This window comes from Tympanuchus pallidicinctus, unplaced genomic scaffold (assembly GCF_026119805.1).
Source record: "Tympanuchus pallidicinctus isolate F22 unplaced genomic scaffold, pur_lepc_1.0 scaffold3, whole genome shotgun sequence".
In the NCBI taxonomy this organism is placed as follows: Eukaryota; Metazoa; Chordata; class Aves; order Galliformes; family Phasianidae; genus Tympanuchus; species Tympanuchus pallidicinctus.
Genome location: NW_026294747.1, coordinates 34084206 through 34106178, shown reverse-complemented (window position 1 = coordinate 34106178; position 21973 = coordinate 34084206). Strand labels below are relative to the sequence as shown.

General features: G+C 35.5%; 1 protein-coding gene across 3 annotated transcripts in view; it reads right to left on the bottom strand.

Moving 5' to 3' along the window:
- The window catches only part of AKAP6 (A-kinase anchoring protein 6), a 272758-nt gene that overhangs the window by 123983 nt on the left and 126802 nt on the right, over window positions 1-21973 (bottom strand). For all 3 annotated transcript variants that reach the window (XM_052694146.1, XM_052694147.1, XM_052694148.1), the window contains 2 exons: window positions 19925-20021; window positions 18516-18682 (listed from right to left, as the gene is read on the bottom strand). In XM_052694146.1, coding sequence (XP_052550106.1) covers window positions 18516-18682; window positions 19925-20021 — 264 coding nt within the window. The remainder of the gene's footprint in view (window positions 1-18515; window positions 18683-19924; window positions 20022-21973) is intronic.

Here is a 21973-nt window from a genome sequence, read left to right as displayed (position 1 = left end):
TACTTGTTACCATTTACCATGATATGTTTCTGCATGCATTACAGTTCTGGCAACCCTTAAGAACATGCTTAACTTTAATCAAGATAATAGTTTCTTTGTCTTTAGTAAGATCGTCACATGGAAAAATTCATGTGTAAAGAGTTACAGAATAATTTTTAAAGATTTTTGCCTCTGACAAGTGCCACACCTTCCCAGCTATTCACCTGTTTGTTTTTCATGAAGGTTTCCTTAAAAGAAGAAAGTTGAGGATCGAGCCTCAAAAAAGGCAAAACGAGTTACATTTTTTTTTTTTTTAACACAGAAATTAATACAGAACATAAGGTTCAGCATAAAATATACTATACACTGAGGAGAAATTCAAGTAGTAATCAAAAGAGTAGGGGAAACAATACATCTCTTTGAGTAAACAGCCGTTTACTAACCAGTTAAGTGTCAAAGATAATTTCTAGGACGATCAAGGGATATTTATACATAGTGACTAAAGGGAAACATACTTTGTTCTACTAAAGATGTCCAGAGAATCTTCACTAAAAAAGGCAAAATCAGGAGTTTTGAAGAGTAAAGGACTGAAACAGCCTAGACTTTCCAGAAGATCTGAATGGGAAACTCATGCACAATGCCCAACTCCCATTGTGACAGAAAGCAAGCAGCCAATAGGCTGAATAACATATTTTTTTAATGTAACTTTAAAGTAAGTACATTAGGTGAACAATGTACTTTATTACTTCATTTATGCCCTCTCCAAAAATTTGTAGCTATTTCCTTTCTCTTGAATATTTGTATTTACATTTTTATGGTAGTCTAGCTTATGTGTTTTATTAAGTATGTAAGTTAACAACAGTACACTCCTCTGTGAAAAGAGGGTAAATGTCTAAATGTGCTCCCTATAGACACTCTTGCAGTGCATCAACTTCCAGGCCTACCTTGCATCACGTCTAAGGCATTATGAAACAGTGGAAACAGCAGCAGCCAGGGCAGATGGAAGTGTCTGTCTGTGACTGATGGTACATTCTCTGGGATGCAGCAGAGCAGATTATTGGGATAACATTTGAATCTCAACAGGCAAAGGGAAGAGGATGTTGTTTCTTTTGTTTGTTTTTACAGTTGAAGTCATTCATCTTGGTTAATTTATTTTCAGTATTACACTGGCTTTACAGTTTGACAGAACAATGTGACACAGATTAGCAAAATGATGATGATGTTCAAATATGTTGAAACTTGTCACATAGATTTCTTTGTATCTGCTGGGGGCAGGACTAGAACAATTGTGTATAAACTGCTGCAGGATAAATTTAGGCAAGATAGTAGGAAAAAGCTTTCAAGTTTGTAAAACCTTGTAATAAACTGTATAGATATTCCTGAATATCCACCACTGACCATTTTTAAGAAAAATATATACACTCGAAACAGTTCAGATATTATTTTGTGTGTGTAAGCATGTGTTTTGGACAGGGCAGAGGAATAAATGACTTCCTGAATTCTCTTAATACTTTGCTTTATGATTTTATGAAAATGTCATACACATATGAAGCAAACTGACAAGTGTTGCACGTCACTTATTAGAACCTATCTTATCCCAGTTAAAAAGCTAATACATTAGACCATTGCAACAGGCAGCCCCAGGAAAAAATTCTAAAATACTCAAGTAGTCCTTTGCATGGAAGTATGCACACATCGCTTTACAATTTTTCAAGAGGAGTCAGCATCTCAGCAAATCACATTGTTATGCTGTGTTATGATTCATGATGTTTTCATAACGATGTGACATGTCTAAATGACAAAAACCTGGCTTCCTACCAAAAATGTAAAGCAGTTCAGTTTTTTTGGTTTTTTTCCACAGGAAAAAAGCCATTATCAGTTCATATAGTAAATTCCCCTGCAAGAAAATGGCACCAGATCAATTTAATATAGAGTATTCCCCAAGTCTGTAATTAGGAGAAAACAAAGAAATGCAAAGAATTTTAATAGCAGAAGTTTTCATAGAACTGTGCATCACTCCAAGAAATGAAAATAACATATATATATTCCAAATAACAGAACTGCATCTTGAACATCATTTGGGAAATTTTGTAAACAGTCACAGTATTTCCAAAAGCCAGAATACCTTTTTCTGTATTAAGGTCACAAGTAATGAGTAAATGAGTTTACCTACTCTTTCCAGAGGAGGGCGACTAAGATGATCAGAGGGCTGGAGCACCTCCCCTATGAGGACAGGCTGAGGGAGTTGGGCTTGTTCAGCCTGGAGAAGAGAAGGCTGCGGGGTGACCTCATTGCAGCCTATCAATACCTGAAGGGAACCTACACCCAGGAGGGGAGCAAACTCTTCAAAAGGGCTGACAATAGCAGGACTAGGGGAAATGGATCCAAGTTGAAGGAGGGAAGATTTAGGTTGGATGTTAGGGGGAAGTTCTTCACAAGGAGAGTGGTTAGGCCCTGGAACGGGCTGCCCAGGGAGGTTGTGGATGCCCCATCCTTGGACGTGTTCAAGGCCAGGTTGGACGGGGTCCTGGGCAACCTGGTCTAAATGTGGGTGTTTGGTGTCCCTGCTAGGCAGGGGGGTTGGAACTACATGATCCTTGAGGTCCCTTCCAACCCAGGTGATTCTGTGATTCTGTGATCTGTGATTTCTTTAGACTGAAAAAAAAAAAAAAAACAAACCAAAAAAACAACCAACTACCTGACAAATAATAATGCAAGAAATTGCTGCTATTTGACATTATTCTTTTTATTTGCTGTGTTAATGTGAAAGCAGAAAACAATCTTTTGGATAGCGTGCTACTTTGTTACAAATAACTCACTCCTAATTCTGTTCCCCTATCTACTTTATAAGACTGCTAGATCTCTTTTAATGTAAGTTTTTAACAAATGCAAGATAGTTTTTGGCTTTCAAATTGTACCCTGAAAAGTTGCCATGACAGCATAGAAGATTCTTTACAACTCTGCTGTTCCTTTCTTACCAAAGTCTCTTAGCACCTGTCCAGACATGCACTAAGCAATGCGATTAGCTCCTATCATATCATTCATTCTTCTGCTCATCATCCCCCAGTGTGAGTGGAGTGTTCAGCATTTTGTTATGATAGCATCTTAGTTTTTCTCCTGTTATTTTAAAGCATGTTACTCTGTCCTCAGGTTAGACAGGCAGAGACAAAAAAATCCTGTTCCAAGGTGGCATGAGATGCGACATCCTTCTACTCCCCTGGGAGATCATTCTACAGTCCTCACAACTCAGCCCTCCATTATTCTAGACCCATTCAGCTGCCCATTTCTAAGATTCTCCAGAGAAAAAAACAACATATAAAGATGGAGAAGGAGGGCTATAAATATATTTGCTCAATCACCTATTAGCTCTTACTTCAGGTTCCTGGGAGTCCTTGATAAGCTCTCACTCTCACAGTGGTAGTAAGTACAACAGTTAATGCCATCCCTGCTTACTTGTAGCAGAACACTCCCTATATAACAAGTACTGAGCATAGAATGGAACAATAAACTCAATTCAGAACAAATTCAGTACCTCTGGCACCATGCATCAGGTTGTAAGACAGATGATTTTAGGCACAAAAAGGATTTTTGCTTTAATTCAGCAAATCTTCTGAGATCACATGCAACTGTATTTGTAAAAAAATGTACTTTTTGACTCAGAAAATATACCATATATACCAGCCAGGATTTGCTCCTGAATCAGTCACCCAACCCTGATTCTAACAGAATACCTCTGAATAGTTTTACACTAATAACAGCTCCGTAGAGACCCTTGAAATTATAATATATTAAACACCCATTCACCTATCAGAAGAACATGCAATTTTATGTTCATTACTTCTTGGTTCCTGAATATAGAATTTGGATGGTTGCACCTCAATTAAAAGTTGAATCAAAGTTAATACAATTTAAATAAAAGCTTCAATAAAAAGTTAAAGTTCTGTTCTTAATAGCATTAATACCCTCTAATGACCGCTACGGTCATTACCACTAGATAACTGACCTTCTTGAACCTCTCCTAGCATAGAAACCTTTCTTCCAATACAGTCAATTATTTAGAAGTAATGAGCACTCTGTAAGAGATTACTGTTTAACCAAGTACCTTGACACACTGCTTTTTCCTTGTTATCTCTATTCTTCAACAAATGCTAAATTTTTTTCTATTATTGTCTGTAATTCAGCTCTGATGACAAAAGGCTGCAGTCTTGTTCTCACCAAAGCTGAAGTTTACCATGTAATTGGAAAAACCCCAGATGTCATTAAAATCTTGAGAATTATGGTGTTTGCTTGAGAGCAGCAAATGTGGTCCTGTAAGGCACAGCAGTTCTGAGGGCAAGTTTGAGATACCTCTGGAAAATGAGGTAGGAAAGATGAATATTTGAAGGATGAAAGGACACAGAAAAAGAATAAAAAAGACAAAGGTTCGGAAGTATAAAAGATGTGAAAAGAAGTGAATGGAGGAATAAATAAATAAAAAAGGAAGAGAAGGGGAAGTAGGGGAGATAAAATCAATTATATTTAGGTAGACAGAACTAATTTTCTAATCTTGACATAGTCCTGTAAGCATTAGATATAAATGGATCTTTGTTACTCTGGAAGTGTGAGAATTACTGTCTGAGCAACAACGTGAGTCTAGAAGACAAAATTCCTAATGATTGTAAGAGGGAAAAACCTCTTCATCCCTGACTCAGCTTCTTTGTCTGAAAAATGTAAAAATTCCTTTTATCAAAAGGCATTCTGGAACTAAAGTATGACGTGTTTCAAAATTACCAAGTATTAGTAAGTACTAATTCTATCAGCTATGTCCTCATACCTTTCCTAAAGATGTTGGGCAAACCATTTTGATTTCAAATTTTTAATAATGTTTTTTTAATTCATGAAGCACCTTCCGATTCAAATGTTCAGGTTTAAGTATCTTAAGCATGTTTCACACAAATTCAGTCAGATACAACAGTTCTTCCTTAAAGAAAAAAAAAAGAAAAAAAAAAAAAAAGCCAAACAACTCTTGCCTAATCACATTAAGAGAGAAAGCATATTATAATCAGTTTAGCTTAAACGTTCTCTTCACTTTTTCTTCTACACACAAAGGGAGCTACGATCAGACTGTGGAACAAAACTTGAAGAATCTAGAAGAAACACCAATATTCTATACTTATTTATAAGGCAAAAGCACAATATTTGAAAATTACCTGACACTCAGATATTATGTGCTCTGTGAGAGAGTATTACAGCATCATTTACAATAAAAAAGGGGTCCATATAATGCTTCAGTACTGTATATGGAAAATAATGCACTACAAATCATTTTCTCATTTAAAAACAGTAGAAACATTTTGCCCATATTCCTATCTTCTCTTTCTTTTAAAATACTGCCTTGAAAATCGAAATGGGAAAAGTGATATATTTTGCTATTGTCAACACTGCTGTTATTTAGATGACAACAAAGAAGATATTTGCCCAAATGATTTTTCTACACTCTCATGCCACTGCATAAAAAATCAGCTTTTCTTTCAATATTATCTCTCTCACATTGGTTGAGGTTTCTTTTGTAAAGGAGCCATGTTGCTGAGTAAGGGGACAACAGAGCACAAAAGGCAGGGGACCTTCAGATCAAACTGCTTACATCTCTGATGCTAGACTTTATTTTTTATTTTTTAACAAGACTATAAGAAAGTATAAAGCTGTGTTCAGTTCTGGAAAACACTACAGGTAGAACTGCTTTATACGGAACTCTGTCAAGTAAACACTTTACTACACTGGAAGAAAATGGAGCAAGAAGGTATTTTTTTATTATTTGTATAAAATATATTGTTCTTTCAGGCTCTACTGAAATAGTTTCTATTTAATTGCAGAGAAATCCTAAGAAGGTTACAGCAGTGAAACATTAAAATTCTAAGGGCAACTAATAACATTAAAACTTTATAGCCCCAGATAGAATAATTTAGACAAAAACAACATGAACATATGTTTTGTGTAATAATAACAAACATTTATAGCTGTCAAGAGAGAAAAACACAGGTTTATGCACACCTTAATGGCGTGCATGGGTGAGCATGAGTATATTTAAAACATAATATATTACAAAATTGACAGCAGGCATGACTCTTCTGGGTACTATGTTAAATCAATGAATAAATTACCAAAAGTGTGCTGTGGCTGTTTGGATGTGTAATTGAGCTTAACGTATGTAGTGTTATTTCAAAAGAAACTGTTCAAGGAGTTTCTAGACTAATCCACTATGCATCTTTACTAAGCTGTTTACAAATAACAATAAATGAAACTGTCTCACAGTAGGAAAGAAGTTTAGTTATACACATTACGTAAATCGAAGAAAAGTTAATTTTAATGTTCTTCAAGAATTACAAGCAAACTTACAATAATATTGCTAGGATTTACTGAATAGAAATCAACATTTTTCATTTTCAGCTTTAGAATTATTTAAATTAGCTTATATTCTGTAGACAAAAGTTTTTTTTAGCAATATGTGTCAGGATTAGCTCCAAAGAGATAAATATAGTTGCTTCATAAAATATCTACCTTTAAGAATCAAGTCCCAAATGAATTAACTAGGAAAAATATGAACCTAAATACATTCTATTTATTTTCTTAATACAGGGCTTGTCCAACAGATAAACAATATATTTTAAAAGCATTTTATTAGAGTAGAAACCTATGGAAGTAACTTTTAAACCTGATTGTTTTTGACTGGTTAATAACAAAAATAAATAGTGTTGCAAACTAACACATTCATTGTGAAATGAAGAAGAAAATGCCTGGATACATAGTGCCACTTCTTGTTTTGGGCCTATTTCATCTTACTAAATCCAGAGTTTACAAAATAGTAAACTTCCTTGCATTCCCCTTTATATATTTCATTCTAATACTAGCTGGTTATTACACAATGCTCTCAACTCTTGTACCTCAAATGTGAGGAGCATATCCTGTACAGGTTAATTCTTACCACTGCAGTCTCCAGGTAAATTTGCTGACTTCAGTCACCTTTCTTGCCTCTCTTCACTGAATTTAAGTATCAGATCTCAAATGTAAGCAACCATAAATGCACCATTCCAGACTTCTGATGTGTATTATAGATTTAAGACAGCATTTCAGAATATGGTACAAAACTCTTAAGCACTTAATCCTCTGTATTTTTCTCTCTGCTTCCTCCCCATTTTTCTGCATCTCATAAGGGATATGACCTGTCAGCATCAACCATACTTGTGATCTTCTTAGGCCTCATAAACTCAAGAATTAATTTTGCCTTCTGTTCCAAACATACAACCTTTTTCTATAACATGACTGTAAAGAAGAAAAAGAGGATAAAGAAAGAAGAGTACATGCCCAGATGAGCTATTCTTTCACTCAGGCCCGATGATGGTTCATAAAGCATGATACAGGGCGATTATAAAAGAATATGGTATACCACCTGCCTCCTGGTCAGAAATCCCTTGTTACATTTAAAGCCATCACAGGTTAACTGTTATTAATGTTTACAACTTCCCATGGGATAAGGCTAAGTACGCTACTACTGCATTTGTTTTTCCACAGTTTCTTCCAGGAGTTTAAGGAACAGCTCAAACTTCCTAATGTGATGCTGTCCCTAGTGCATATTCCACATTTTTTTACACTACCCTGGGTAGTTTAATAATGAGTGAAGCTCAACTGAAGATAGTATAGGGATAGTATAGGAAATCCTATCAAAATACTTAAGTACTTAATATAATGGTAGGCTTATCCACAAGATACTAAAGCTGACATACAAACTTGCATATGCTTTAACTAAATGCTCTACCAAAACAGTTGTTTTGCCATATTGTAGACACATATAAAGAAATGGGATCACACAACACATATTCTGCTGTTTTCTAATAGTACAGCTTAAAAAACAGCAAGATCTATAACACTGCTCTGAATCAAAAGCTTAAGTGTAGCCAAGTGTACTGTGCTACAAGACATTTAAGAACAAGTCTTATTTAAAATGCAGGATGTCCAAGTATATTTTTCCTTTAAAAACAGTTTTACTTTAATTCCCTTTTGTGACCACCCCAGTGAAGAATAGCTGTTTTATGTATACAGCTGAGACTAGACCTGAAAGATTTTGCAGATTAAATCACTGGTAGAAGATGTTCTGAATAACAAAACAGGGAGTTGAACTGAAAGGAAAAAAAGAAAAAAAAAAAAGGAAAAGCCACCCAACCACACTGAATACGAATGTAATTAAAATATTTTTAAAAGATTAAAAACATGCAGAAGATAAAATTTACCTTTATCTATCAGTATCTTTATTCACATCAATGTTCCTTTTGTTCTCTATTACACATTTAATCACTCTTAGACATCAACCATAACAGCAAAAACTCAAATATTGAACTGATAATTAAACAGAGTAATATTTATAAGATGTTAGTTTATTTTGTAGATATGAACACTCAATTTAATGCACAAATACAATGAAAGTAAAATTTCTTTTGAAAGATCAGAGGAGTGCCATGCCAGTCACTCTTCAATTGCATAAAGAAGTAATTTTTGTTTTCAGAGCAGTAATATAATTTTAATAAAATGACAAAGAGAGAATGCTTTTAACTGAATCTTTCATAATTACAATTGGCAATAGCACTCATATTAACTTGCCATTTATGTATAAAGTACAGGGTTTCTAGGAGGCTGTATTAAAAATGGAAAACTAGCTTCATAGGCATAATTTTATAGAAGATAAAATATTGTGCAACAATTGGGCACCAAAAAGCGAAAGCACTGCAGTATAGGAAGGAAGATGAGTTTACCTCACTCAAGCCTTCACTGCCAGAGTCAAACAGGCAAAACAGTCTTATAGAGAAAGTGAAGGAATCCTGTAAGCTCATTCTGTGGCTCTTTAAGCCATGTTATCTGCACACAGTCTGAAATACTTATCATCGTGGTGACTGGTAAGCAGCATATGGATAGAACACACATTCAAACTTTACTTGAGCATTTCAGAGCCATTATGGTCTGCAAAGCAGCTATGATAGCAACCAAAAGCTGTCTTCACTCCTGCCTGCACTTCCCACCTGGGTCTGCCCAGGAAGAAGTGAGACAATAAAGTGTCCCCATACACATCTATGCGCTTTGCTTGTGATCCTTGGGAAATCCTGAACTGCTTTGAAGAGTAACAGATGACGCAGAGTGCAAGGGAGCGGGAATAAGAACTGAGGAATGAAAGCGGAAAAGATCCCAAATATCAAATAATTTGCTTCATTAGTGATTACAGTCTCTTACTATTCTTGCTATTTATTACTATTTAAAACCAAAAAGTTGTTCACCATTTTCAGTCAGTGAGGCTTCACTCCTTTTATTTGCTTATTTATGATTTTTCTTCTAGTGTGTTCCATCATTTTCTGAATTAACACTTAATGAACAGGTCGAGTAAAAAGACTTTGTTTCTCCTTGGACGATATGAACTTGGCTTTGAATGGGCAGATTCTAAGCACAGACAGAGTGTAGGAGAAGCTATCCTGCCTTATAGGTGAAGGAGACACTAAACTTGTGTTTTACAGTGGGAGATGACTAGTCTTTAGTAATATTAACCTGTGCATTTGTGCATGTGTGTATTCAAAAACTCATTAACTGTAGCTTTCTCTAAAAATCTGAGAAGCATAGTAGGCAGATATGAATAAGTATTCCACCAATATTCACAACTGAAAATATTTCCTATTAAGAATTACAGAACAAAATGCGTAAGTACAGTTGTAGAGAAAATATGAAGAACAGATACAGGCAAAAACATAAAAGAAATGTCACTGTAGTTAATACTTAGAATCATAGAATCACAAGGTTGGAAAGGACCTACAAGATCATCTAGTCCAACTGTCCTCCCACTATCATTGCTATCACAAGCTACTAAACCATATGTCCATACTAAACCATAGACCGTAGCTCCTCATCCAGACACCTCTTGAATACTGCCAGAGACAGCAACCACACAGTCTCCTTGGGCCATTCCAGCACCTGACCACTCTGAGAGAAAAAATTTTTCTTTATGTCTCATCAAAAACCTCCTCTGGCACAACTCACGGCCATTTCCTTGGATCTTGTTTGTTGCCTGGGAGAAGAGCCCAAATCCCTCCTCACCACAACCTCCCTTCAAGAAGCTGTAGAGTGCAAGGACATCTCCCCTGAGCCTCCTCTTCTCCAGCCTCAACAATCCCAGCTCCTTCGGCCACTCCTTATAAGATTTATGCTCCAGACCTCTTACCAGTTTTGTCGCCCTTCTCTGGACATGTTCCAGGGACTCAGTGTCTTTCTTGTAGTGAGGGGCCCAAAACTGAACACAATACTTGACGTGTGGCCTCACCAGAGCTGAGTACAAGGGCATGATTACCCTGCTCCCTGCTCCTGCTGGTCACACTATTTCTAATGCAGGCCAGGATGGCATTGGCCCTTAGTTTAATTGATTTAAGATAGATGTGCTTATATGCACACATACATTCATGTTTCTACATTTTCAAACATAGGTCAAACCCAATTGGGAATTCTGGCTAAATACAACTTGTCAGAGTTCGTCCACATGTGAAGTTACAATAGCCTAATATACCTTCAGAGTTTCAGATAATAGTGTTCAAAGATTCAAATAGCATTATGATAAAATTTGCCCCCTGGGCATATGTCAGTTTAAATATCTGTTCTCATCAAGTTCTCAGTCTGCACTTGTTCTCAGTGGAGTGATTTAGATTTAAAACACCTTTCAAACTGAACTTGATGTATGCTTTGATAGGAAATAGACTTCCTATTCTAAAAGTGAAAATGTGTATTATCTTTGCTACTAAATGTTCCAGCATAACTGTTTTAATTAAAAGTGATGTCTGCTGAAGAGTCTAGGGTTGACAAAATGTAATTCAATCTACAACATCTAGAATCACCAATCTGTAAAAAATACAGAAGCATAAAACCACAGAGATGTCGCAGTTCTTGTTCACATTTTCAGTTACTACACAGCATTCAGTATTTCTGCAATGAATATTAGAATGTATTGGATTAAAAACATGCACATATTTTATAAGAGGATTGAATACTGTACCTAATTGTGGATGCAATTTGGCTTCTTACATTTTATACTTGGTATGCAGCTTAATAAACATGAGAGGTAACTTTTAGATTAAACAGAAAAATATGAAGAGCTCTGGAACAGTTTTAGAAATCTGGCTTGTTAAAGCTCATTAAAATTATGCCATATACCAGGAAGTAGTATCATACAGAAGACTATCTTTGAGCTAAAATGGGAGCCAACTTTGCTTAACTTCAGACTTCAGGGAAACAGTTCACGAAAAACTAACCAAATATTCATTTAACTAGTGATATAGAGAAGCTTTAATGGCTTTTTAAAAAAATGCCTTTGTTTAATGACCCTAAAACTCAAATTCTACAAGCTTGGAAACTTATAATTTTCACCCGAAAATTACCTACCCAATTGAAGAATTTTATCCAAGCAAGAACTTGCTCTATTGTATAATTTCTGTACAGTAAGATATATACAAAATACAAGAGAGAAGAACCTTAGCATTTTTATGATGAACAGAAGGTTTTGATGAATATTATTCTATGTGTAATGGCTGTACAGAGATTACATGACTACTTTGGTTTTGCATGGGTTTTTGAGAGCTTCTGCTTATCTGAAGAAAATTTCCCTTCAAAGTATGATAAAGAGAGCTTTCTTGGTAAGGCACAGGCTTTGCCAATAAATAACTCTGTTCCAGAAATTCAGCAGTGAAAAGTAGTTACTATTTAACTGTACCCAATGCTCTGCAGTTGTTCTGAACAGAAAAGACAAATACATTCAGCTGATACTGCAAAGAATTTAGATGGCAGATGCTAACTACTGAGTTAGAAGAAGGCATGGATAAAGATGTTTGGAATTTTGGTTTAATATCTGATCTGCAAGGTGTTACATTAATGGCAAAGAACTTTCTCATGTCTAGATGGGAAAGTGGCTCATTATGGACACATAAGAGAAAATGCCTTCTACTAAAGCACCAGCACCATCTCTCCTTATACATTCATATTCCAAGAAAAGACTTTATTAAGCCATGAGATAAACACAGACCAGGTTGGTATGTGTATCACTAGATGAAAGTCCCTTTCAATATATGTTCAATGTCAGAGATGTAAGTCTGATTTTCATTTCATTACCTTTCAAACTGTTACTGATTAAGTGATAGCTAGTTACTTGTCATTTTACTACACAACATGAGATACAGGATTTAATGCATGCATCTGATTCTCAATTTGTGAACATGGAAGAGAGGAAGAGAGACTGCAAGAGAAATAAATTCAGTTTTGAGTGTAGAGTTTTAGAAGTCCCCTGTGACTTAAGAAACTCCATCAATCTAAGTAAAATGATCCCTCTAACATATGCTATTCCTGCCCTTTTGCCAGGAGCAACTAAATAAAAGAGAATGTGCTATCTAACAATTTCTAAGCACAGCCATACTATCTGCAATACTCCAACACAGAGTACACCAAAAACTCAGTTTTCAAAGTGGTTATCTAAGTAAAAACACTAGATACTGAATTCTTGCTTTCTGCTGACAATCCTTCCTTGTTTTAAAGTAGAAAACAATAAAAAACATACCAGCATGTTGGCTTCAATACAATGCCTGCTCTGAAAATAATACCTTCTGTTTTATTACATTGGCCCAAGACTTCAGAGGTTGACAATGGAAGTATGGCAATAGAGGCAGAATCTCCCTACCAATATTCCATTACATTTTGTTGCTGTGAGACAGATGGCAACAGAGTGGCAGTCTGAAAAAATAGTATCTGACATGGATAAACATATGAAGCAAAGGTGTCGAACTGAATTCCTCCATGCTGAAAAAATGTGTGGAGAACAACCAATGGATGTGAACACAGTGAGATGGTGACAGCAGCGTGAAAGACAAGCCATGTTCCAGATGCCTTTGTGCAGCTACCATAGCATGAAATGAATAACACCTCAATCCACTCAGCCACATGAATCAGCAGATTATGACCAGGGAACTCTGCACAGAGCTGAATATTGGCTTCAGTGTGTTGGAAACAATGGTGGCAACACTGGAATGTTGCAGTTTGCACAAGGTGGATCCCACAAAAGCTCAAACAAGAACAGAAAGAACACTGTAGGTAAGTTTCTAAGGACCTGCTGGACCACTACAAGGCTAAAGGTGACAGTTTTCTGGATTATCTTTACCCGTCACATGGTGTCACCACCATGAGCTAGAGTCAAAACAGCAGTCCATGGAGTAGTGACAAATGAATTCCGCATCAAAAAAAAATTCAAGATGCAGCTGTCAGCAGGTAAAGTGATGCATACTGCCTTTTGGGATAGGAAAGGGGCTTTCATTCTGGATTTTCCAGGCAAACAATCACCTCTGAGCACTACTTTGCTATCTATACTGACTACGCTGAAAGATTGAACTTCCAGATTCAGGCAGGAGAAGAAGACAAGTTTTTCTTGCAAAATGATAATATCGGGCCCAATACCAGTTTGAAGACTGTGGTGGACATTGTCAAGTATGGCTGGACTGTCCTACCACACCCATTGGATTTGGGATCTTCTAAATTCCATCTGTCCATACCAACGAAGGATGGACTGAGGAGGTATTTTCCTAACTACACCATCATATTAGCTATGAAACAGTAGGTCACCTCTGCTGATGGAAATTTTTATGAGTTGTATGTGGGTTCTTGTTCACTTCTGGTTAAAATGAACAGCTAATGGTGGTGGCTAAGTTGAAAAACAATGTTTTGTAGCTGAGTATTTGCTCTATCAAACAGTGTTATTTTTCTCTTTGTTGTGGTATCTATTTCCATGGAAATAATAGTAGGCATTACTTTCAGAGGAACCTACCACAACATGCTGAAGTCTGCTGATTTAGAAATTTAGAACTGATTAAAGACACTGAGAAAAAGAAAAAAATGTAATGACAAATACAGTATTTCTCTGCAGTAATCACAGAGATTCCGAAACACCTCACTTGTATATTCTTTTTATAACAAAGAACAAGTTACAATACTCTAGTAATAAAGAAAGGACTATTACTATCTTTTACAATTCTCTAGTAATAAAGAAAGGACTATTACCATCTTAGAATGCCTTAGATTGGAACAGACTTAAAGGTCATCTAATTCCAATCCTTCTGCTCTGGGTAGTGTTGCCAATTACTAGATCAGGCTGTCCAGGGCCCCATCCAACCTGGAATTAAATTCCCTCATGGATAGAGCATCCACAGCTTCTCAGAGGTGGTGTCCCCCAGGGGTCCATCTTGGGATTGCTACACTTCAAAATTTTTATTATATATGATACAGACAGTGGGATCAAGTGTACCGTCAGCAAGTTTGCTGATGACACCAAGCTGAGTGGTGCAATTTACACAATAGAAGGAAGGGATGCTATGCAGAGGGGTTAACCTAATGAAGTTCAACAAGGCCACATGCAAAGTGCTGCACTTGGGTCAGGCAAATCCCAAATATGCATATAGACTAACTGAATGAAGAACTTACTGAGAGCAGCCCTGTCAAAAAAGGCTTGGGAGTCCTGGTGGACAAAAAGTTGGACAAGAGCTAGCAGTGTGTGCCTGCAGCCCAGAAATCCAACTGTATCCTGGGCTGCATCAAAAGAGGGGTGGCCAGCAGAGACAGAAAGGTGATTGTCCTCATTCATCTACTCCACCTTTGTGAGGCATCATCTGCAGTACTGTGTCCAGGCCTGAAGCCCCCAGCATAAGAAGAATGCAGAACTGTTGGTAATAGATCAGAGGAGGGTCACAAAGATGATCAGAGGGCTACAGCACCTTTCCTTTTGAAGAAAGATTGAGCATTTCCTCTGTTCTCCATTTTGCAATTTAGTCTCATATTGTAATACCGAGCAAGATGTAATTGTTCCTGACTACAATGTTTATTCCACCCACTAAGTCTGAGACCAGTGTCACTATAAAACTGTCAAGGACAGTTCCCAGAATCATAAACTGTGGTTAGATATTAAATAGCTTCAACGAGTTTTCATTTCTTTTTATGCAAATCACTTTTCTTTATATGGAAGACTTTGTTCAGAATGGCTGGAAACTTCAAGATTACGTATAACTGAGTGGGAGATGATGCTGGAAACATGGGATATTTAATTACATATGAAGGGGAAATTACGCTGGTTTTCTTTTTCCATTTAGACATAGGTTTGTTTAACCATTTCAAACACTTGAGCAGAAGATCTATCTACTAATTCTACGATTTTAGGTTTACCTCATATAAAGTTTTTACCTCTTCTAATGTTCCTTGAATGCTTACTGCTTCTATCATTAACCTACTGACGGACATAGTCATTATAGAGATAAGAATCTTCCCAGGAGTGTTTTTTACTCGTGACAACTAAGTCAAATTTCAATATTCTAAGCACTAGGCAGTTTCATAGTTATTCCTCTGAAGCTAGAAAAGAGAAGTACAATTTTTTTTTCAATAATACAGTAATTATTCTAGAAAGCAATATGTCCAGAAGTATAGACTACATTCATATTTCTAGTGTAGATTATTTTCTTTCAACCTACTAGCTGTTAAGTTCTGATGTTATGCCCTGAAATGTTTTATTGCAGAATAAAATTGTACAGCCCAAAAATTACAGACATGAGCTAACTGTCCAAAAACATTCTGAAAATAGAACTTATAATGGGCACTAAGAGTACTATTTCATACAATCTTGAACGAAGTTAAATGTTCATTATGGACAAATGCTGTTGAGATGTCTATACTTTTCATGTACATTAATTGCAATTTACAAGCTCTTTAGTAGGCAATGAACTTTTCCACTAAACCAGGAGTTAAATAGGCCAGCATCATATTAGGGCAGTAACACTCACTGGTTCAAGGTAATAAAGTACACTGAGTTATTTTTCAATACCACTGTTTATTGAGAGCAATACTCTTCCCATAGGCCTTTCTTGATGGAGAGGTACTAGCCACATTATTAAGATGTCAGTTATAAAACAAGAAGTCTGAGACCCCATGAGAAGATGGAAAAAAGCAGATATGCATATGTATACAATTTAAATTTACAATATACAAATGTATACAATACCTCATTTCCAGGTATTTTGGAATATTACTATCAGAAGAAATCCCTTATTGCTGAATAAGTGTCCTTCTAAAAGGATGACATATGACACGTTGCTAGTAATGTTAGATCATTTTGTTGAAGCATTTTGTTGAAATGCATAGTGGCAATTCTGAGATTTATTTTTAAAGGTATTTCTCAGTGGAGTAGAAAACTCAAAATTTACATAATCCAATTTGAGATGAATACAGCAGTAATTTTTTTTTATTTATAAACACAACAAAGTAGTAGCTTTGGTAAATACGTAAGAGGAGATCTTACTGCATTTCTAAGAACTAATACAAAGAATGCAGTATATTAGAAGAGTTTAGTTATCAGAAATATTTAAAAACCTGCAAGTCTTCTACAGCAATCACTACACTGAATTTGAAAGTACAAGCTGGTAGGAAAAATACATACAATAAAATAAATAATCTCATAAGCAAAATCTGAATTCTTCAGTACAAATGTTGGTGATGTATTTCTAGTGTGCAGAACCTCTCTCTCTCCTTTCAACTCTATTCCTTGCAGAAAAGATGCCATAGAGCTATAAAAACACATTTAAAAACTCCTAAGGGAAGGCTTCCTAGGGTCTTTGAAATTCCTCCTTTTCCTATTTCTTCACAGATTTCTAATGCCAACACTGTTTCTGTAGTTTCTCAAACAAGTCAGAAAAGAAAAATACCCTCTAGATATAATCTTTAGATTTTCTATTATACTTCTCAGACCGCTTTTGGCTTTTGAAATAAATGCAAACCAAAATCTACGGTTGTAATATCAACTGTATTTTAATTTTAGTTAATCTTTCAGCATGAATAAGTGGATGGTATTTGACAGCACTGCTACCCATACCTACAAGAAGCATACAATATGATTTAATTAATGAAATAACCTAAAAATTCTTTTCAGTTGATCATTTCTGTCACTTGTAGTTTTATTTATATAGCTGTATTCACAAAAGTATTGCTTCAGGTTCCTATCTATATGATAAAAAGAGTTAGGCAAGGAGTTGCTACCTACCCACATAAGAAAATGCTGAAACAAAAACTATACATTTTTCCCTCCTTAATCAAGTATTTGAATGTAATCATTCTATGTTCAGATTTCCATAATTTTCACTGCAAAATCAAGCTGGATTATAGAACACTTTTTATGTAATGATTTTGATTGAGCAGTTAGGTGTTTGGCCATGGAAAAGTGAAGCTGTTCTGAGGCACAGGGATATATTTCTGGGGGGGTAAAGACAACTTTGGGCTAGGTTGTTTACCTAACTGTGAAAACCAAGAATTGTTCCACCTCCTCCTAATTCCTAAACTAAAAACCTATGACATACTGGATAATTTTGAACCACGTAAGTGACTAGGCATATTAGTTCAAATAGAATTTCCTGCCTATAGTTTTTTCCTGTATTATGATAAGAAAATATCATAATCATTCAATGACATTCTAGCCAAAAACTATTACACAAACTGATCTCTAGAAAGCTGTGAATACCAATACAAAGAATTGTCTAGTATCAGAATCAAATCTACTCAGCACAAGCACTTTTTATTTCTAGAAACAAGAATCTTGATTTCTGCCTGCAGCATGCCAAAACGTTAGACTTAGTAGGCTCTCTGCTGTATTGTTTATTGCTTGGGATGCAATGGAAAAAACAACACCTTCCATTGCAACCTCTCAACCATTTTTTCTACTGATATTAATGCAAGGGCAGGGACCCTACGCCATAAGTTTGTGTTTTGTGCAGTGTCCTTACACTGCTTGTGCTAATTTGAATTAGTATGCTTTGTATTCAAAGTGCTCTTAGAAGTTTCAAGTTCAGCAGCTGGTAAGTACTATAGCTCTCTTTGATAATTAATATCCACAAAATGGTTATAGGTGTCAATACTTTATTCTTAAAGTACTTGTTGTATTCAGCACCTGCACTATTATGGAAGACTTAGAGGAAAAAGATTTGTGAAAAGGCATATGACCTTCTTCCCACTACAATGGCCATCCCCTAATTAAGCAATGCATCTGATAGTCATTAACAGGAATGAGATAATGAATCACTTTCTCTGTTCTTTGTTAATTTGCTGTAACCAAGCGGCTAATGGATGTCAGAGCTGAGTGATTGCACTGATTATAGTGATTTATAGTTGCAACAAAACAATTTAAAACCATTCTGATTATTCATGTTAAAGATGCTTTATGTTTTGTTTACTAAATGTTTTATGTTCCCCCCTCGTGCCCCTTTGCACACAATGAGAAAGGTCTTCCAGGAAAACTTGAAAGTTCGAAGATTTTTTACTGTTTCAGAGTAAGGCATTTCATTTTGTTTATAGAAAAAAAAAGTTTACCCAGTAGAAATGAAAAGCCTTAGGGTGGAAAGAAAACTTCAGTGGTGCCTAGTTCAAAAGAAGACGGAAATAAGAGGAAATAAGGCAAACTTCAAGCCACTTACCTTAGGGCTCCCAGTCCCCTCCTCATTCTCTGCAGACACATCAGTAGCCAGTATCTCTGCTTTGATGATATCCAGAGCCCTAAGAATCCAGCTGTGTTGCCGTTTGATTTGCCTCTGTAGCTCTTTCCATTGACTTGCAATCATCTGCAGCATGTCCTTCAGTCCTTCTCCAAAATGAAGGGGAAAATAAAGTAAGTTGTAAGCTTAACTGCATCTTTAAATATTATTCCTTAATCAAAGAAGTAGCAGGATACTTAAATAAACAGAACAGGATATTTAGCATATTTTCTCAGAAATGAGTACAAGCATTATTATTGTTCACACTGCAAACAATGCTATAGGGTCAAAAAGTTATTTTAGCCATCATTTTAAATTTTTATCATGTTTATGCCAAAGTTTTCAAGAAAAGGAAAATCCCACATAGAATGTGACTGCAATAGGAAAAGCTACAGTAATCCCACCCCCCAATATCCAATCTTTAAACATATCATAATCTACCAAATACATTGCTTCCTACCTTCATCTGTTCATATTTTCAGTAGTTTACATATTACCACTTTCTAAGTATAGCATGACATGCAATACCCTTCTCTGCTATAGCTTCTATAGCTTTTTGGCCTATGCATTTCAGTCAGTGATTTCCTACAGCTTTCACATTAGAGAGATCTGCCTGAAACTCTGAAACAATAGAGGCACAATGTATAACATGATCAGAAAAATGCAAACAAGAGGATAACCTCTACCTGGGTGAAAAGCAGGCAAAACGAAGATGGCATTACATAGCAATATATACTGATTAAAACCCTATTATCATACAAGTCATGCAAACATCTAAAAATATAGGGGTTGGTGAGGAAAGAGAAAGGGGTATCAGCATCTCTCTCTCCCTCCCTTCAATTTAGGGCCTCTGCAGAAAAAGACAAGCCTAACCAAAGGAAGAAGGAATTTTTAATTTTAGTCTATTCCTCATAAATATATTGAAATCATGTAAGAATTAGTTTAAGAGACAAAATAAAGTTTTACCAATGCAATTACCCATGCAGGGTATGTAAAAATATATATGCATATATTTGAAATCTTAATTCATTATCTTAATGTTACTGCCACTGCTTCTTCATCAAAGAATGTGTCAGTGTAAAGTTCTCACTGATGTGATTTCAATTGAAACTCAACTGAGCAGCAAGACCAAAATAAAATGAACAGACTATTTGCAGGCAGTATTTCATTTTATAAGTATCACTGCATTGTATGCAGTATATGAAACATTTATAAATCTTGAAGGTCAATCTGATAATGCAAATATTAATAATACATAAGGAAGTGAATATATGCAGTAATTTACAGCAATGCTTCTTCATTCTTTAATAGTCTGGAGATATAAAGACTTGCAATATTTCAGAAGGATTTACCTGATTTGTGAGATACAATAAGCTCAAGAAGTTGACGTCCTTCGTCTACCACTGCTTCTTTTAAAGCACAGTGGCTATCAACATTCAACTTAAAACTCTGGGAGAAAAAAAAAAAAAGAAAAAAAAGGGAAAAATCTCAGCATCAAACACTGAAGAGGCAGTTCTCATAAAACACATATACAAAACTACTTCTGTTTTTTATCAAAAACCACATCCCCTTTTCCCCAGTAGCCAACTAATCTTCAATACTAAAAGCTCTTGATATTTTGGATCTGGGCTCAAAATGTTTCCATTTGATCAGCAAAGTGCATCTGTGCTGAAACAGTTGACAAATCTAGAAATTCATTAGCTTTTATGAAAAGTCACAACCTGTAGGCTATATCTGCAGTAACAGCATTCTATAAAATACACTAAATTTATGCCATCACATATGAGCTCTGTTTTTTTCAGATTTCTTTGAAATGTTGGTGATAGAACTATTTATGAAACTATTAAAAAAATTACAACATTGAACATATTGGCCTTATGTGCACTCATACAAATCTATTGTTTCAGCATTACTCTCAAATCCATTTTCAAAGAACAAATCAGATTGCTTTAGATCTCTACATTCTTAATTTGTAAAGCAAGTATTTTTCATCCTTTTTGCTCTAATATTTTTATTAGTTGTTCAATTTTGTGTCTTTTTGTTGTATTGAAAGCTGTTAATAGAGAGATGAACTGGAAACACGATCTACTCGTGTTATGACATTTTGTACACCACTGATAATTTAGTTGGAATTATTTGTGAATTAGTTGGCAGAGTTTCTCACTCATACTTGCATGAAAGAAAGAGAAATAAAATACAATAAAGAAAGGAGCTCTTGCTTTATTTAATCATCAATCACGCAGCCCTGAACACACACATGCAACCCTTGTTCTCTTTGAAATGCCTACAGAACAAATGAAAATAATATTTGACTCCTTGGAAGAAAAGACTTTTGCTTTCTTTTGGGAATGAATTAACTGGCAGTGATTACAGTAGACTTTGCGAGTGCAGATTTGTAGCTTCTGGATTTCATAACGCTTATTTATATTTCTCCAAATATTACCAAGTATTCTAGTACTGAAGATATTACAAAATACTCAAAAGTCCTCATTTCTTAGGAAAGTGACCATATTTTTTCTTTCTTAACTCCTGTAGTCAGTTTGATTGGCATAACAGAAAATAATTTACCCAACAACAACAAAATGATGTTTTTTCACTGTATTTGTCATGGTTGAAAGAGGAACATTGCTCAAGTAAACCCTTAGCAGTCTTTCAAGCAGCAATCTACCTAACAGTTAGTGACAGAATATTTTGGAGAATTTTCCACTCAAATTGAGTAATAAACAAGAATTTTGCTACCTTCAGCATTTTGTCTATTCCAGTTTTCATGTATAAGCATCTGAAAATAATGTTTTGAACCAGCTGTTGAACAACTGGTGAGTCAAGAAGTTAAGAAGGAAAAATTATGTCTGAAATCAGACTGGCCTGTTCTTAAATCTAGGGAGTTTTATGAACTTGAACCTAGAAGTTCTTTTTTCTTCATGAGAGCCTGTCTGAACAAGCACTGACAATATTTAATTTACTGTTTACTTAAAACAGGCTTGTACTGAATAGTTTGTAATCATGCACTTCACAGGAAATGCTCTGTGCGTGTGTCTCAAACAGCAAAAGGGAACTTAAAGGACCTGAGAGTAGGTTGTCTAATTTCATATAATTGAAGCTGAGTACTGATGCAGCTGGATGTGGTAGTGTCTCAAGATGATGTGGATGGGTTTGATAGGAAAATTGGAAAAGATGAGGTATTCTTTTTCATTAGGAAAAAAAAAGAGACTTGCTGTCCTATAAAAGATTCATTTAACATAACGCACCAGATACTACAATACAGCTTGATTTTCAGGTGCACCTATTAACCAGTAATAATGTTAACTGAAGAAGTAAAATATGATGAATAAAGAGCCAAACTTTAGGTTCTGACTAACAATATTCTACTTGTACAAAATTCTGATTTTATGGATAAATTA